This window comes from Oreochromis aureus, linkage group 18 (assembly GCF_013358895.1).
Source record: "Oreochromis aureus strain Israel breed Guangdong linkage group 18, ZZ_aureus, whole genome shotgun sequence".
NCBI classification, from domain to species: domain Eukaryota; kingdom Metazoa; phylum Chordata; class Actinopteri; order Cichliformes; family Cichlidae; genus Oreochromis; species Oreochromis aureus.
The window spans coordinates 21,061,534-21,081,234 of NC_052959.1; the positions used below are offsets into that span (position 1 = coordinate 21,061,534).

At 38.6% G+C, this 19,701-nt stretch overlaps 1 protein-coding gene across 2 annotated transcripts in view; it reads left to right on the plus strand.

The window, feature by feature from the left end:
- atp6v1h (ATPase H+ transporting V1 subunit H) overlaps positions 1-11,287 on the plus strand; it is a 29,018-nt gene extending 17,731 nt beyond the window's left edge. For both annotated transcript variants that reach the window (XM_039602644.1, XM_039602645.1), the window contains 4 exons: positions 78-203; positions 1,966-2,067; positions 3,566-3,679; positions 10,897-11,287. In XM_039602644.1, the coding sequence (XP_039458578.1) occupies positions 78-203; positions 1,966-2,067; positions 3,566-3,679; positions 10,897-10,966 (412 nt within the window). In that variant the 3' untranslated portion in view covers positions 10,967-11,287. The remainder of the gene's footprint in view (positions 1-77; positions 204-1,965; positions 2,068-3,565; positions 3,680-10,896) is intronic.
- Positions 11,288-19,701: the final 8,414 nt, after the last annotated feature.

Consider the following 19,701-nt stretch of genomic DNA (forward strand, 5'->3'; position numbering starts at 1 on the left):
ATCATTCTTCTTCACATCATAAGTGAAAGTAACTTTTGTTTTTGGCTGAGGTAATGATGTTTATATTTGTTTGACAGCTCATTTGATGAGTACAGCTCTGAACTCAAGTCTGGCCGCTTGGAGTGGAGTCCTGTCCACAAGTCAGAGAAGTTCTGGCGTGAGAACGCTGTCCGCCTGAACGAGAAGAACTATGAGCTCCTCAAGTAAGATGAAGCATCTGCTGTCATGAGATTACTCATTTTCTCCATTGCCTTTGAAAACATGATTTATTATTACCTTGACACTTCAGTAAGAGCAAAAAGGACAAAGCTTTTCAAGGTGCACCTTGTTCAGATATTGAAGGGCACAAAGACTATGATTTGTCACTTCTTATCTACTTTCGCCACAAGAGGAGATGAATAAAAATGTCTTAAAGTGTTTTTCCCATCTACTATATATATATATATATATATATATATATATATATATATATATATATATATATATCTATATATATATATATATATATATATATATATATATATAAAATGAGACAATGGCAAAAACATTTACAAAAATATACTTGTTCAAATTTCTCTGATAGCATCGCAGCTGGTTGGAGTGACCATTTTTTTCTAGAATGAATTGTCTCAGCAGTAGTGTAGAATTTGAACACTTTGCTGAGGTCAAAAGTTTTGTTTTTAGCACATCTGAACCACATCAAACGTGTGACAGTCTGTTCCCCGTACCTGTGTCCTCAGCAGTTAAAATGTATTCTATTATGTTTTATGTCTTTATGACATACTATACTTCTATTCCTGGTGCTTTATTGCACTTTGTGGTTTTTTTCCAGTGAAAAGTGATATATAGATATATTTTCCTTACTTTTACTGTGTTTTGTCTGTACTTGAGAGTATGGTATGTTTCTCCTCCAAGTATCTGTATCAGTGTGAAACTGAACCTTATACGATGTTTCTACTTAACAGTTAAAGCTTTCCACTTGCAGGCAGCAGCATGCTTTTATTCTGTCTCATAGCAAATGCAGTGTTTTGTCAACAGAATAGTGGAGCTTAATTAGAAGATCCCATGCTCAACTAAAAACAGGTGTATCACACTTCCGCACTATTTCTTTGACAGATTAGTTTAAAACATTGCAGGGTTTAATGCTACAAACAGAAAACACCATGAAATAAAAAGAGCTGAAAGCATCAGGGTTACAAAGGGTCATTGCTTTGGTTTGTCATTAAGGTAAATAACTTTACCTTGCCGTGTGCCGGTTCAGTGGAAAAACACTTGGACAGCATGCAGCCTTTCGTGGCGTGACTAGATGCCGCTATGGAAAAATCCAGTTTTATACTTGACTCACAATAAATTCTCTCGAGATACCTTTCCAATGCCATACTTTTATCAGCTATGAGTTACACTCACGACATCATGTGTCTGTGTCTCTAATCTAAGGACTCAGATTGCGAGAGATAAAACATCCGTTGGTGTGTGTGTGTTCTTCATTATTCGGGTCACACACTGTTGTGCTATTGACATTCTGTAAAAATCCTCATTGTCTCATCGCTGTCCCCTCTCTGTAATCAGCTCAGCCATCACCTCGGCTTAAATTAGCCTTCTCTTTTTTTAGTATTTACCCCTAAATCTCACAAAGGCTTTATTCCACGTTGAAGAAGCCACTTTTTCACTGCACGCCTTACATCTAATATCCTTAGCTTCAGAGTTTAGTGTTTGGGATTTCCAGTTTTAAAGTAACACTAACCTTGGCTTAGTGAGAATAAGAGCTTTTCTACTTAGAAAACTGCTTTAAAGAAAGTAGTCTCAGCTCTTATATTTTTCTTGAAGCTTTCTCAGAAAAATCTTTGCCTAGAAGCATCTTTTAAGATATGTGATTCAGATCAGTAAGAATTAAGTGAATGAATCTTTCCATGCAGATAGACCTCTGCATTTTAATGTTTTGTTTCCACTGTGTTTCTTTGAAAGGATTTTGACGAGGCTGTTGGAAGTGTCTGATGATCCTCAGGTTATAGCAGTGGCAGCTCATGACATTGGAGAGTATGTGCGACATTATCCACGTGGTAAAAGGTGAGATGTTTTTCTTTAGTAATTAAAAAGTGACATTTTAAGCATAAATAATATTAGATATTCACTAAAATCTATTAAAGGTTTTTTGAAGATCACCTCCCACACACCCTGCCTCAAATGACAGCCCATCGTTGTCACTGAGTTGTTTTATGCTGGCTTTGCCTAGCACAGTTTGCCCTTGACACCAGATTTTTGGCAGTGGTAATCATTTAAGGCTTTGTGTGTTTCTCGTTTTATACAGTCACATCTAATCCGATGGCTCCACGCACATTGTGCTGGCCCTGTGTTATGTAGTAATGTTCTGTTCATCGGTTTGTTGTTTAATGGTCACTGGCAAACATCTTATTACTGCCATCTCACCTGCCAGTAATGTTATTTAACATACTTCAGTGATACTTACATAGTCTTTTTTTTTTAGGTAAATCAAATCTACTCAAATTCAAAGCTACTCAAAATGTGCCAATTGTGACTAACAATTTATACCAAACCAAAGTAAGTTTGGAGAGATCGAGGTACATGCTGGAGGAAGGAAGGAAAGTCAGCAGAGGCAAGAAGATGTAACAGTAAAACTGTAAAGACTGCAAATATTAGTTATATGACTTAAAGTAGGTCAGTCACTATCTTTTCTGATAGAGACACAGTGTGAGGCGTGATTTGTGACAAAAGAGTGAAAGGTAAAGTTTACAATATAGTATTGTGACCTGCTATGATGGTTTGAAGTCTATGGCACTGACAAAAAGACAGGAGGCTGAGCTAGAGGTGGCAGAGCGGAAGATGTTTGGATTTTCATTGGGAATGAGCAGATGTCAGGATTAGATGCGAGTACATCAGAGGGAGAGCTCAGGTTGGGCAGTTTGGTGGAGATCCCAAACAGAACTCAGACAGTTGCTTTAATGTGGAGCAGCAGAAGCTCTACCTGACTAGCAGAACTCCTCATTTAATCACAAGCCAGCACAAGCCTAAACAACCAAAATAGTTTATTTACCCAATTTATGTGCCTTGTTGAATTTAAGTGCCATTTGAGAGGATGATTCAGTGGGGGAATTTGAACCAGGGTCTTCAGTGTGAACCCAGTGACCCTCTAACAAAGTGAACTCAATGCTGTAAAGACAAACTGACAGTTCAGTAATATATATCTAGTCTGTCTTTAGTCTCTCTTGCCGGTCTTACACGACAATTCATTCAGAATATCATGCACCTGGATGGAATAAGTTCACCCAATGGAAATGCGTAATAGTATCAGTGCCAGCACCTACTTTTTCTTTTCTTTGATCGAACCTTTTGCTTTAATATTACAAGCATTACATCTGGTTTCCTTTTCACTGTGTTTTATCCTTTCACAGAGGCCAGTGACCCTGTATTAGATACACAGAAAATTTCACCAAGGCTGGATTAGATTACATGATGGCTCACTGAATGACCTAAAATACGAAAATAGTACCTGTTTACTGTGTATAAAACCTCTGTCCCATTATTCCCTATAACACTCCCATTTCAGGGTAATTGAGCAGCTCGGTGGAAAACAGCTTGTGATGAATCATATGCACCATGAGGACCAGCTAGTCCGGTACAACGCCCTGTTGGCTGTGCAGAAGCTGATGGTCCACAACTGGTATGAGCACTTTTTATAGCTTCTCTTGTCTGTCTGATGTAACTCACTCACATGAACTTAACCTTAAAGCATTAGCTGAACTTTCCTGACATGAAAAAAACCAATCAGCTACAGCTACACGCTAGTGATTAAAGACCATGCACACCCTCATGCATATTATGATTTACTCTGGCTGATTAGACATCCGTTGAGGTTAACGTGAGCGGAGATTGGTTGGAAATGACACAAGGTCAGTGAACAGTCTTACTGATGAGAATGCTGAAGATGCAAAAATGATCAGAAAGAGGGAAATTAGTCCTTGACCTAAAACGATCTGAAAAAGTTAGTAATGTAAGACTACATTGGATGGTCAATGAAAATTTCATTTTTGAGCATTTAGTCATCATAGCTAAGGAGATCCATGTTTCGCTTATTTAAACTTTATTTAAACTTTATTTAAACCCATAATTAAAATAATGTAGTTGTAAAGCCAATAATGGATAATGTGAGTTAGCACAAGTGTGATGTGTACACTGAAAATCACATTTTTACACATTGTATCTGTGTCCTGCATGCAGCATCTCCAATAAAAATGTTTAAATATATTTAAACATTTTTATGTTAAATCTAACCATATATGGTTAGATTTTGTAACTTTCACTTAAGGAGGAAGAGACCATGCAATCTCTCAAATTTGCCTCAGACATATGAGAGAATAAAAGCACTTTTATGTCCTAAAACGTGACTGGAGAGGCGTTTTTAGGATTCTGCCTTTGTGCGTTTGATGTGCTGTTGGCTAATCAGGCTAATGCAGGGTGAGAGCCGGTTGTCTGAATTTTTGTTTACATTTACTTGAATTATGGTCGGAACGTGTCCTCATGGCCCTGAAAGCAAGTGTAATGAGGCAAAATAACTGTGCGGACAGCAGGGCCGCGCTGGGGTTCAGATCAAGATGTGCATGACTTAGGTTCAAAATATTGACAGACTAGGATGTTCCACAAAATGTCAAATGTGCTGGGCTGTATGTTTCTCATGTCATGAATTTACCCAGAGTGTAGTTTCATAGATAGTGGCTTTCCTCTGCTAAGAATGATTTTATTTGCCAAAAGTAGATTGATTTAGATGACTGTTCACACTATTTTGCAGCTTGTGACTGGCATAAATGTGTTCGAGTAAATTTCAGCTGCTAATTACAGTATCAAGATGGTCAGTTAGAAAATGCTAGTGGTGCTATGGCGCCTTAATTTAGTGTATCCTGTACATATCTATCATTCATATTCTTAACCTACAGACTGAGATTGCAGCAATCTTTTAGGGTGATCACAACCCCACTTGTGCATCATGGATTTTAATACACTTGTGTGTGATGCAGAATGTAAGATGATAACACCCACTGAATTGTTGGCTACAGCATATGGCTGCATTTCCTCTGCTCTTTTCTTCCATGTCTCATTATCAGTTGCACAGTTATAATTACCAACAGCTGGATTAAAATATTATGCAAACAAGCTTCTGCTGCTTCTCTGTTGATATTCCAAATATTTTGTTTGACACTTCCATCCTCCATGCCTGGAGGATGGAAGTCCATCTGCTGGGGTTCATGTCCACCTTTGGAGTTCTCACACTTTGTGATGCATATTTATCTTCATAGCCAAAACTGTAGGGCTAACTTTTGTCTTTTTTTTATTCTTAGGCTCTTTAGACACATTGCAAGCACCATTATAAACTCTTCATGCTTGATTTTACTTAGGTTAAGTCACCACTAGCAATATTTTCCGAACATTCACTTCACCTCGCCGTCTTTGTGTGTCTTCTGTGTACTGGATTTCTTGGAAACAATAAAAATGAAAGCCAACTAGCATTAAGAGGGAATATGTTTGTTTTTGCTGCTGCTATCTAAAACACACACTTTCAGTTTCCTGAGCAACTGTGGATGGAGGTATTATGATTAATATTACAGTAATGTTCCAAGTGGGCTATGTGATCAATCATGTGTGGACAGAAGTTTATTTGTTTGAAATACCACTAAGAGTTACAGAAAGGGAGGAAGAACATTGCATTCAGTGACTTGAAATTTCCAGGAAGGTCAAAGATCACGTACAGTACTGTGGAAACGTGTTGAGACACTCCTTATTTCTTTGTATTTTGGTAGGAAAATATGTAACAGGTGCAGCAACTATACATGTAATTTCAAAATATATGACAAAAATAGAGTTTGTACAATTCTAACAAGCTTCAAAGTCAATATTTGGTGCCACCATGTTTTACTTTTACAAAGCCTGAACTTCTTCAGGAATAATTCTCCTGGCTTCTTGAAGGACATTCAGATCTGTTCTTTGGATGCTGGCTTCCTTTTTGTTCCGTTCTCTTTTACGATTATCCCACAAAGCTTTAGCAATATTGATGTCTGGGCTGTGGGGAGGCCAATCCATGGCTTATAGGATGCGCTTATCTATCCAGGTATTCTTTTACTGCCTTGGCAGTGTCTTTAGGATGACTATCAGGCTGAAAAATAGTGTTGCCAATCAGAAGCTTTTCTGATGGTATTGCATGGTGGATCAAAATCTGAAGGCTAGAATTTGTGTTAATAATTCCATCAATTTTGACACAGTCACCAACAAAACTCACAGACATGTAGCCCAAAGCCCTTACAGAGCGTCCACTGTGTTTTACAGATGGCTTTAGACACTCACTGTTGTAACTCTCTCCTGACATCCTCTGTAATTATCTGTACTGATGAAAATTTGAACCAATAATGTCAAATCTGGCATCATCACTCTATAAGACCTGTTGCTGGTGATTATCACTCCAGTTCTTACTTTGGCATACCTCAGCCTTTTCTCCCTGTTTCCCTTCCCTAAAAATGGTTTGTTGACAGCCACACTTTCACTGAGACCATTTCTGATGAGACTTTTGCAAACAGATTCAGCTGAAGGGTCAAATGCATCTCTCAGGTCTTCTATCAGGTCTTTGATGGATTTTTTTTTTTTTTTAATTTCTTAGGGGCAGGACTTTCAGATACTGTTCATATCCTGCAAATAGTTTGTATTTTTTTTAAATGCCTGCTACTTCTTCTGTTCTCCTCTACTTTCCAGTTTTCTTGTTTGTTTCCTTTTGGGGACACACTGAACACCATGCTAAAATGTGCCATGCTTTCAGTACCTCTTTGAAAACCACCTTGTTGGTACAAAAATACTTTTTTATGTCTATCAAATTGTTGTATCTTTGGTATTTTCATTCACCTAAAGAAAGCTTTCTTATGCTTTAATTATTCAAAAGCCAGTGCTAAGTTGTTCAACAAGCAAGAAACAAATAAGACAAACTAAAATCAACAAAAAATATTTTTTTCTGAATATGATCAAGTACAAGGATTAGACATGAAAATGTATGAAAAATGCATGAATGTGTGGCGACTTAGAAGCAAAATATAAATGAAATGAAAGGTTGCGCAGAACCGTATATATGCATCACCTCTGCATTTACTGCATGCCAGAAATTGGCTTCCATATCTTGTTTGAGATCAAATTCTCCTGTTTTTACGTGGGGAATAAAAATGAAAGAATCAGAGTGAAGGTAAAGAATGTTAAGTTCAAATGAAGGTGGAAGACTTGTGTATTAAAACAGGAGGAGAAAAAACCTGAAGGCTGCTTTCGAATGTTTTACTTAGAAGAATGAAAAGCAGGGATTAAAACTGCGTATGAAGTCTGGTTTAAAATGGATGCAAAATTTCTGCACACGCCCGAATACAAGACTAAGTAAATTAGATTTTATATGGAAATTGACATTTCGTTTCACAGCTTTTTTTCTTCTTCTTCCCTTGTAGCTTTTGAAAGCAGCAGCTCATAATTTTAATGCCCAGCACATAAATCACATTTGAAGACATTCACCTGTCCTTATTTATGCAGGTAGTTCTTATAAGACACCCTCCATCCACACCTACCTTTTGTGTAGGGCATGTTGAGCAACTTTGGTGGTTTTTGAAAAAAAAAACAAAAAAACATAGTAATTAAAGAAAGGAATGTTGCTCATGCCATATTTCTCCATTAAGATGAACACTTTGTTACTAGTTTCAGTCCTCATAACACGACCTCTTAATGTGAGGGGGTGAGCTATGTCTCAAGGTTTTTTCGTCACACTGAAGAATCTGCTGCCTACACTCATTGCCTGCGTGAAAACAGAGGTGTGTGAATGCATCTATAAGATGAGAACTTTTTTTTTTTTTTTTTAAATTGCAATGAAGAGTTTTTTCAAAGCCGCTTCCCTTACCCGCTGTCACCTTGAGTGGGTTGACTTGTTGTTTCTAATATAAGATTTTCTTGTTCCTACCTTTCTGAGGCCCCTGATGTCATGACAACAGCATGCATGAATGTGCTCAAACTGTTATCTAGTCATTGTTTCTGACATGTTTCTAAATCTCCAGCAAGCTTTGACTGAATGGTGTTTTTGCCAATAAGCTCCATATCGGTTGGTTGTCATTTAAGCCTTAAGCTATCGCTGGTCCGGCCACCTTTATGCTGTGTCTAACTTGTCTCAGTTAGACCAAAGTACAGTCCTCTCTACTCACATTTGACATGTTCATGATATAGTATTGGTTTGCCTTTCATACAGCAGCCTGTTTTTTGGGGGCCAAACAAACTCAAATCTGTGCTCTGGGTCACTGTGAACTGTCTCCTTTTTTAAATTTGATTTTTTTTTTTCTTTTTAATTTGAAAAAACAAAACACGGTGAGAATCCAAGAATTACTGATGATTTCCCAAATAACCATATTCTTGTTTGTATTCTAACATTATTATGGATTTAGGTGTTGCATGAACTACAGCTAGATTTTGTAAAACACAATTAAGGAACAATGGAGAACTTTTCTGGATTTTACTTTGAATCAGTTGTTGATTGGGGATTCATCTACATGTGCATAAGAGACTTTTTTGTTTATCAGAAGTCATAAATGACAGAAATTTACATAGGTTTCTGTCAAATACTGTAACAAATGCAGACAAGCTGCCTTTACTGAATGTACACAGATGGTGTTTACATGTATAGTCACTCCCCAAAGGCAGCTCGGAGCAAAGAGAGATTCTGTTTTTTTTATAATGCAGTGCAAATTTAAAGAACTACAGCTACTACTACAAAAGAACCAGCTTATGTGGAATCAGTCTTATCACCAGTGTTTACTATACTGTAAGGCACAATGCTGTATTTAGTCCTAGGGTCATTACTCAAAAAAAGTAATGTATTACACATTATTCTGTACTTTTCTTAAAAGTAATTCAGTACATTTCCTGATGGAGAAAGGCATTACACCCGTTACACACATACTCGTTACACACATGCAAGCTTTTTTTTACGTATGAAAATCAGCACAGAGACACTTCAAAGCGATCACCATAGTGATTCTTCTTTAGAAGTATGAACAGGTAGAAATGTAGGCAGCAAGTCTGACTGCTCATCTGTTTGTTAACCATTAAAGATCAGGACCTGGCTGCTACGCTGGGGTCGGCATTCACTCACATTGTTACTGGTTTTATCCACTTTAGCATCACGATCTCTTCTTTTGTGCTATAAAAGTAATGTCCATATCTACACTCCTAAAAAGTTGTAGATCTCTTTTTGATCTACAACTTTGACTTGAGCTGATTGTTGTGCAAGGGCACAGGAAGAAAAAACATGTTTGTTTGTTTGATTTTTTTTCTTCTTTCTATCGGCAGTGAAAATCTGCTGATTTTACTGTGGCTAATACTTCTTAATATTATGCAGTGTTTCATGTCCAAGACTCATTTCGCTGTGTAAATATTGATTCTTACAACAGCTGCAGAGACATATGAAAAGGTGCCTTGGCTGCGGGACACTAACTTCATCAGTCATCCTACCAATTATTGCTATTTGCCTTTTTTTTGTAATCTCACTGGCAGTGCTCTAAATCAGCGTACTGTAACTGATTTTTGAGAATGGGCTGAAGGTTATCTCTGACAGCTCCAGCAGTTGGTGTGCCGCGCTTTGACCCTGCATGGATTAGAGAAAATCCAAAATAAAGTCAAGCTCGTGCACCCAGGTCTGTTTTTAAAGTCATTAAAGGTGTATGCTGTACAATCATACCACCCTGGGACAAGAACAATTCAGAGAAATCATTAAAGGACCATAACTATCATGACATCCACACCCATGATGAGTGTACGTGAAGTTCTGTACAAGCCTGTAGATGGGGGTCAGAGGAGGGTTAGCTAAAGATCAAAGGCTTAAAAGCTCTTGTATGTCTTTGATATATTTGAGTTGATCTATAGCAGCTTGTGGTTTTACCAGCCTGGTTGTTTGGTCAATATTTAACAAAGAGGTATTTGGTATTTTCAGTAAAAGAGGTATGAGACGAACACATGAAAGTACTGTGCTGTTGTTTGGAAAAAGCTTTTTGCTGCTTCTGCGTTGGATGCATATTGTGCTGTTTTATCTCACTGCCGTGATTCATTCTCATAATAGGGCAAATAAAAAAAAATAACCTCCTTCAAAAATAGAAGTGTACAGTGGTTTCATAAGGACATCCTTACGGCGCTGTTGCTTTGTAGAAAAGGAGAATAGTGATGAGTCTAAGCGTGCATATTTTTAAGGAGAAAATATTCTCTGTCGTTATGAGTATTCACCATTCCCATTTTTAGACTATTGAGAGGCATTTGATATTTCTGCTGCTGATAATTTGAGTGTCATGAAGCATATCTAAAAATGTTATGGCCAAGAAGAAACATGAAGGAGAACTGTGACCTTTCAAAGTAATATATAATGGGTCTATATTTCAGCATTACACCATGTCAGAGTCAGGATAACTGGGAGAAGCTCATATTCTTAAAATGAGAAGCTTCATTAAAACCTGTTTTCACATTAAAGGATATAAAAGATCCAGAATCCACCCAATCAGAGAATAGATTAAAGTGAAAGCATTCAGGCAGGTGGTGATCGGGGTGGATATTATCCCTCATTTATCATAACTTAATATGCTTACCGGTTAATTACGGTTATGTTTTTATTTAAGGAAAAATATATACTGTTATTGAAAAAGTGTTTTTTCTTGAAGTATTGAAAGTTGCAGTATTCTTGATCTTCTCGTCTTACTCTCACCAAACAAATAATGAAAATGTACAATAAGCATTTATTTGTTGCTTGTAACAGGATGTATGGACTTAATTGACACAATGGTTAGTGTTTGTTGCTTTTTCAGTCTGTAAAAGGAAAACTGTGTTTCTCTTTCACAGGGAGTATCTTGGAAGACAACTGCAGTCCACTGATCAGCAGCAGGCTCCAGCGGTGGCTGCTCGAAGCTGAACACTGAATGTGCATGTGTGTTTGTGTCTCATTTTGTGGACGAGTGTGAACTGTACGCAGATTGGCAATCGTGATGATCAGCTCTTCGTTTTTGTGTAATGACTTGAAAAATCAAACGGTGCGATTTCCGCTTCTACATGCACCCCAAATGATCCTCGATGTTCCTTGATTTGACTGTCGTGCTTCGTGTTGTGACTCCAAGATAAGTGATGCGTGATTAAAGCCGCACTTTGTGTGTCTGTGATGATGTACAAAACTGCAAGTTATTTAAGTCTTAAGTCTGTAAAACATATGAATACCAATAAAAATACTTATCTGTGACATTCCTGTCCTGCACATCCTTTTACTGAGAGGTTGATGAGAAACGAAAGCTGAATAACAAAGAGATTTTCAGACGTGACAGCATTATTGAGCTTTCTTATCAGCCCATATGCGATCGGCTCCCGAGCAGTAGCAGCAGGGTGGCTAATGAAATATTTATTTATTTATTTGAGGTCATCTTCTCTAGCTCCTGCCTTTGAGGGGAAACAGATGTGTTAGGAAGTTAAAATGGCTTGTGGAATTAATTGTAATAATTAGAGTGCTCTTTAGTGAAAACACACTCACCAGCCACTTTATTAGATACAACAACTCATTGTATCTGATTAGCCAACTACATGGGAGCTGTCAGTGCATTCAGGCACGTAGACACGATCAAGACAATACTGATGGTTGTTGATCAAAGGCAGGAAGTACAGGAGTATTTCACAAACTACTGATGTGGGATTTTTCACACAACTATCTGTATGGTTTACAGCGAATGGTTCAAAGAGCAGAATATCCAGTGAGCAGTGGTTATGTGGGTGAAAATGAATTGTTGATGTCAGAGGAAATACACACTTGTTACAAGTAAGGTATGTAGAAAAGCATCACTAAACATTAAAAATGTCAAACTAATGGGCTTCAGTAACAGAAGACCACACTGAGTGCTCCTCCCAGTCAAGGAACAGGAAACTTAGACTACAATTCACATGGACTTACCAAGACTGGAAAAACATTGCCTGGTGTGAAACTGAGTCTCAGTTTCTGCTGTGATCAGTATCCCAGTATGGACCATAGTCTCTGAGGGATGTTAAGGCAGTTCTGAATGCAAAATTAATTTTAAAAAAAAAACAGTCCATCCTAATACAAGCAAGGTGTACCTTATAAAGCGGCCATCAAGTATGAGCGTAAGTATTTCTAACTCATCCTTACAAGAATTTTACACTTGTAAAAGAAATCTTTGTGCCATGTTTAATCTGTTTTCTTTCATGTTCTACATTTTTTCTTGATTGATTACCAGAATGAAAAAAAAACCCGAAATTGTGATTGGCCATTTTTGCTCCTCTATGTGAATATCTGCAATTGTAACGTGAATATTCACCTTGAGTTTTTTCTACTATTTTTCACCCTTTCTTGTCATTTCGATAACAAAATGATGAATTGATTAATCCAATCCACTGAAAAGGAGGTCGTGTACGAACAATCTTTCACCCCGTCATTATCTTTGGCCGATCCTTCACCAACCAATGACACTTTCCAGTATTCCTGGATCATCGAGTTACTTTGTTTCGATAATCAGCTTTTTCTGTCTTTGGTGACTAAGCATACGGGAATGCGCGCATACATGTACACAGAATAGATCTAAATGGAGACTGCCTTACAAAAAAAATAAAAAGTAACTATCCCAATGTGATAGTTGGCTTTTATAATGATAATACTATGTTTAATGTGTCCACACACATCTGTACCTGTTGTTGTCTTCTTCCTCTCTGCAGTTCTCCTTGACGATCTCCTCCCTTTCTTCCTCTCAGCACCACTTTCCAGTGCCACTTCTCTGCTTCTCTCAGAGACTACAAACCTCAGTATTATGGGGGCGAAAGAGGCAGACGAGCTGAAATCTGGCCACGATATCATTTTGTTCTAATAAAATATCCATCCAAGTTTTGATAATGTATGGTTTCAAAATGTAAAGTTTTGTTTTGTTTTGTTTTAGTTTTATTTGCTTCTTGTGTGGGCCTCCAACAGCGCGTGGGTCCCCAGGCACGTGCCCAGAATGCCCATTAGATAATCCGACCCAGCCATCCAGTCACGCTCACTACAAACATCACACTGTGCTGCTAACAGCATGACAGCGAATCCAAATCCACAGTTGAAGGTTATCTTGTGGACTTTATTAAGATTGGACTCTGCTTCCTCTTGTGTACGCTCAGTGCTTCTGTCCACAATCTCCCCCTTTAAATTACCATAGCCTATTTGTCGTGGATGAGTGGCTCTTAGGGGGGAAAACAATTTTCTACCTGTAACATAGGTTTCAAATGCTGCTTTGAGTTGGTGGAGTGCCCCCCGTAGAATTTAAATTAAATCTGAGCTGCCTGACCTGTTTTAATTTGACCTTCACTGTACATGTGCTCTTCACATCTCTCCCTTTGTTATTTTCTGTTCATTCAGCTCACACACAGTAACTGCAAGCATCAGCTTTCAAGTTTACATAGCAACAGATTCTCTCTGTAGGGCAAAGAGACCACTGCTTGAAGGTCTTGGCTTCCATAATACCAAGTGTTGATTTTTTTTCTCTCTTTTTTTTTTGCACAAGTAACTAAGAAACGGTAACCAAGACTGCTTTTTACATCAGCTGCATCAAGCGCCGTGTTTCATTTTCTCTTTAATAAATCCCTGAAGGACAGCACACTTCTATCAATGTGGTGTTTTTATGGAAGGCCTTGGATGTAATTATCATTAGGCTGCATTCATTTTCTCAAACACTTGGTTTCTTGACAAAACTCTGTTTTCTTGGCTGGTCTGAGGACTTTATTGTAAACCACTAAGACATACGATCAGACACTTGGATCTAATCATATACTATAAAGGTCAATCTGAAGTACACTGTACGATGAATTCATATTTATGTCTACTGGCTGCTTACCTTCCATCTTTTCTATGGCTGCTCAGAAACCTAATGAATGTCACAGTCACCTTCCCTCTCACTTATGATGACGATCACTGATTCAAAGCTGAATTTAATAAAAGTTTCCACTTTACTCAAACACTAATAATGCCGTCCATCATAAGCAAGAAGCGTTCCACTGCACTGTATGAATGTAAAATAGATGGAAGCACTCGCTACATAAATTTCCATAGAGGACTGAAAACTGCCAAAATCAAAAAACGATTGACATAAAAAGTTAAATACACAAAATTAAAAACAAGTGCAATATACAAATATTTGATGAAAAAAATGTGTCTTTATTTGCCCACTTCTCTGATATCATCAGTGTGGTGTGTCATTGTGAGTTTTTAGTGTGTATTTTTGAAACTGGCTTGCTCACAAGATTGATTACAGTGTTTTGATTGTCTTCTTGATGGCTTTTGTGGGATACCTGTAGGAAACTGGGACTCTGGAGAAGTAGGGGAGAGCAGGAGACTCTCTATGGTTATTTGACATTCTTTCAACACCTACATAAATAATAGGCAACCATATGCCAAGGTTTTGTTAGCAGTAATATTATAAACCTTGTGTTTATGTATGTTGATGCCTTACCCGGACATATCCTCATGAGAACCGAGGAAAAAAGTGTCTTTCAGTTCAACTTTTTCTGTGATGTGCTGCCTCTTCGGAGCTAAGATTGGCCACACAAACATATAAGATATCACTGGAAGGGCTGACATGTTCTCTATTGAGCACATCAGAACTTAGTTGGGTACCTCAAATAAGTCAAAAGATATAAACCAAAAACAAATGTCCATTACAGAGGACATAAATGAACAGGCTGGGTCATGGATATGTGTGCAGTCCATGCAGGTGATGCTGAGAAAACATATGTATGAGTAGTAGAGGAGAGGAGAGGTGGCAGCTTGCTGTGAGACTGGAGTTTGATTCATTTCCTCTTATGTAGTTTTCTTTTATTTGTTATATTTAGTTTCCTTTAAGATGTTTTGTTGCTAAATGCTCAATTTTATACCTTCATCTACTCCTGCCTCCAGATCTCCATCAGGAAGTGCAGAGACAGTATGGATGAAGTGAGGGCAGCTATGAAGCTATGAGGAGAATGAAGAATGGAAAGGCGGTTGGTCTAAATGACATACTCGTATAGTGATGTCTACAAGAGGATAGTGGACTTTTTAACACAATCCTAGAGAGCAAAGGTCATGTGCAGAGCTATATTAACAACAAAGAGATAAAGCTGATGAGCCATGCCATGGAGATATGGGAAAGAACTGTTGAAACTAGATTAAGAAGAGAAGTGAAGATCAGTGAGCCGTATTGTGGTTATTAATGTTGAGTAAGAGCTTGTGGCGTGTTGATGGAGAGGTTTAAGGAAGGTCTTGTCTTTGTGGATCCAGAGAAAGCATGTGATAGGGTGCCAAGAGAGGAACTGTGGTACTAATTGAGGAACTAACTGAGTGGGAAAGAAGAACGTAAGACTGGTGTGGGACATGTACGAGGACATCGAGACACTGGTGAGGTGTGGAGTAGGGGCGACAGACGAGTCTGAATATCATCCAAAGCAACAGACAGTGCACAAGAGAGGTGAAGAAGACAGTGCAGGCAGGGTGGAGTTGGTAGAGGTGAGTGTGAGGGATGATCTTTGACAGAAGGAAGTGCCCTAAACCTGCATTCATTTTAATAGCCAGCAGGGGGCGACTCCTCTGGCTGTTCTGTTACCTAGGTGAAGACTATATGAGTTATTATAAATATCCCAGTATGCTGAATAAAACACAAATTAAATGTGTGGTTGGACATTAGGAGTTACATTTAACATCACCACTAATGCAGAGGCAGTCAGCTGCACTGAGGGATCATCCCTCATTAACTTTGCACAAAGATAATCAGAATATAACCGTGTTTTATTTAGTATCTAGATTTTTTTTTTTTTTCATGGATTGCTTACAGTGATAGAGATTAAGAAATGGCTTCTGCTGGTGTACAGCAACACTTGGACAAACCGCGTGCAAAACTGGACAATGTGTTTGCTCATTTATGACTGATAACACACGCTCTGTGCATACATATACGTATGCATATTTCAGATGGCTGAGACACGTGATAAAGTTCTGAAATTTTACAAGTAAAAACCCTTTCATCTTATAATTATTGTCACATTTCTTTCACATTAATCATTTCAAGAAATAAAAAGGTAGCGGTGCATTGACATGTGAAGTGGTGATCATTTCCAATCTTGTTGTTTCCGCTTCAAAAAATCTACAAAATGTGGCACTTGCCCGGGGGTACATGAACGCTTTTGTACAACTTAAGTAGTATTTACAGCCGTCACTGTCTGCTGCTTTTATGGAGCATAGTGCTCATGGGAAATCTGCTTCCAGATGCCTTCAGTGCTGCAGTTCAACTCCATGAGGAAAATATGGATGTTCTTCTGCTCTGAATCCTCTGCAGAAATCAAGCTATCGGGCTCAGAGTGGTAGTCTAATCAGAACTAAAGTCTTATCTCCAAAAGTCTTAGATAACTTGTGAGTCTCCTGTGTGGTGGGATTTAACCTTGGTAAATAAGAGCAGCATTCAACAGCAACACCTACAGCCTCTTGAGCATGTAAACATCCCTTAATTTTTTTGTTAGGAAGCATTCAAATCAGGTTTCTCTGTCTCATTCTCTCGCTCCAGCCTTGATGCACTCATCCTTTGTGTTTTAGCCTCTAAAAGGTGTGGTGAGCTGGGATGTATGCAGAGTCAATATTTATGTAGAGGCTCACTGCCTCTGGCTGCAGTTGTCTGACCCCGTTATGCTCTCCAAGCACTATTTACAGCAGCTGGCACGCTGTGGTCCCTATGCAAGCTCACCTGCAACAACTGAGTGAACTCTGGACCCTGAAAAAGAGAGAGTTTCATTCCCCTGGTTTTAATTTGTATTATTATGCTACCCACATTTGCTGTACAGGGTCGAAGCAAAGTGTGAAACTGGCTCTCTGCATTCACTGCCATCTGCCGAGCCTCGGTTTACTCATGAAAGTCCCCTGAGGCAATGTCTTGTCTTGACCTCTTAATTAGTTTTATTTCCACTCTATCCGGAAAGTGTCTGAATATTTCCAGAATATTTGTGTGTTTAACACGCAAGAAGGGAAAATAAGGACAAGTTTTCCAGTTCGTGCTTCCAAATAGTTTGTGTTTGACATCTTTATCTGCTCAGCCTGACAGACTGTTAGATCAGCTCACACAGAGGAGGGTACTGTTGCTTTGCTTCATCGATCAAATCCCTTTGCTCTTGTAACCATGGGTCAGAGACTGCCCGTTCCCATAGTGACAATCAAAACAAGACTCTGCCGACAGGCACGCAGCGTGACGCTCGATTTAAGGCTCCATCGAAGGAGAATCACAAATACAAGAGTAGGCTTATGTTTATGCGAGCTCGCCCTTAAAGCCTGACGATAACGTGTGCTGTGTTAAGCTGCGTGTGCCTGCTATCTCATGCTGTGTTGTATGGACACTGCAATTACCCATTCCTGACGTTTTCCGAACTTCGTATCATTGACTGAGTGCAGGTGCACCGTAATCATTTTCCTGCGGCGCTGCATGAAGTCACGCTATTTTCACTGAATCATTTTGGTAAATAACACTTTGCGCTGGAGTGACCTAACAGTAGTTATATAGCACTTAGACAGGCCATACTTAATGCTGATTGATGGCAGCATGGTGTATGCTGTTATTGCACAGTGTGAAGTATGAACCTACATTATTTACCAAAACCTATTAACCTTTTGCATTCCTGAATCAATCTTTATTATTGAGGAATGGATTGTGTAGACCTTTAACCCCCTGAACCCTAGCAACACATAGAAACCCCCACACACATAGAAATACACACCTTTCCCCAACAGAGTGAACCCCATTTGGTTTTAATGATAAGAGACACTTGCAATCATTGTGAAAGTGTCCAGTGTAATTGGAAAAGTTGGTTGCTTCTGCCAGAAAACCCCCCAAAACAAAACAAAAAAACTTTTTAATCAGTGTATCGCATCAAGTCAGATAAACCTCTGGGATATCGATCTGGTCAGTTAAGTAGCAGAGGGATCTGTTTATCCTTTTCAGCTACTTTATTGTTAATGAAATAAACAAGAGGTGCACTAAAGGGGCAACAGTGAGACAACCCCACAAAAAGGAATGGTTTTACCACAGACATCAATGATATTTTTTCTCTCCTCGTCTTTTCTAACTGTTTTTGCATTTAGCTTGGGCCATTGTCATACACACATGTCATCCAACTTCTCCACAATGGTACAGCAATACGTGCCATTTCCAGAAGATTTGCAGTGTTTTCCAGCACAGTCTCAAGACTTATTTCTTTAGTTATTGTAAACATGCACTGTGGAACATTTCTATGATTTACCCAGTAGACATGTGTGCAGGACCTCAAATATCTGAGGTGATGACTGGACATTAGCAGGTCTTTAACCTGCCAGCTTAGATGGGCTGCCTCCTGTATGCTCTTTTCCACAAGTATGGGCACATCTGAAGAACTAGAAACTGTAGAAAATATCCCAAAATTGTTCAGTGTTCATCTCTGAAAATATCAAAGTCAGTAACATTGATCGAACAAGTTTCAAATATCTCAGCTACATCTCCAAACATTGTGTTGACTGCATATTTTCCATACTGTGGGTGAGTTCACTTTAGGGTGCAGTTTACAGAAAAGCCACAATATTTGGTGTGAGCACCCATTCCCTTTGAAGTAGGAACAGGTCTCCTCATGTCACTGAGTTATCAAGGCCCTTTGGTAGCTTCTTCCTTCTATTCATCGAATGAAAGTCCCTCCAGATTCTTTCATCTTTACGGACAAAATGTTCCCAAAACATATTTCAGCCATAACACTGCATTTTTACAACATTACATGACAAGATTTAAGATCACGGTGGCAAGTCAGAGAAAGAGTCAAACAGGCATATAAGATTGACTCAATCTGAGGAAATTGTGTGATGTTTTTTTAACAGCTTTTTGATGACACTGCAACTACTTTTTGTCCAATAACCACACATTTACATTTTGAAATACAACCAGAACACCCCAAACTGCAGGTAAATGCTCAAACACAGTGCATGTCAATCACATCATTACAAAGTAAGTTACTTTCATCCAGAGCAGACCTGAAGGGACCACACCATCTGGATATCTGGATATGCAGGTGATGATCTTTGCAAGACATGGTCTGCATACAAAGTTCTGATTGTCGCCTTCATACAGTCTTCATAATTGGCTGGATAGTTTGGAACTGACACACTGGCAAATGAGAAAGCCAGCAGCAGGTTTGCTACGTGATCAATGATTACGTGATTGTTGCAGAAAAAAGAGCTGGCGATGGCAAGAAACCACATTCAGGTTCAAGATCATTAACAGGCTATCTATATCTTCCTGTATCTCTAAATTGTTTTCATCTAAAGTTTTCAAAATCAAATTGAATGCTGTTAAAAACAAGGATGTTTTGCAGAAATGCAACATTGACTGGACAGCAGTGAACAAAAAGCCATTTCAGCTCGCTTTTCTTTGTCTTTCTCGGGAGATTTCAATGTGCTGTAATGAGGATAAATCCTGGGGTGATGACACATTATTATGAGTTCCTCTGTGATTGCAAATTGATCTTGATGGCAGTAATCTGTAGTTTTGGAAATGACACCCCATTTCATCAATAGAAAGAGACTGCTGAGCCCCAGGGCCAGAGTGGGAAACAGAGGAGAGTGCTAAAAACCCATAAAGTACTTTAATAAATTTA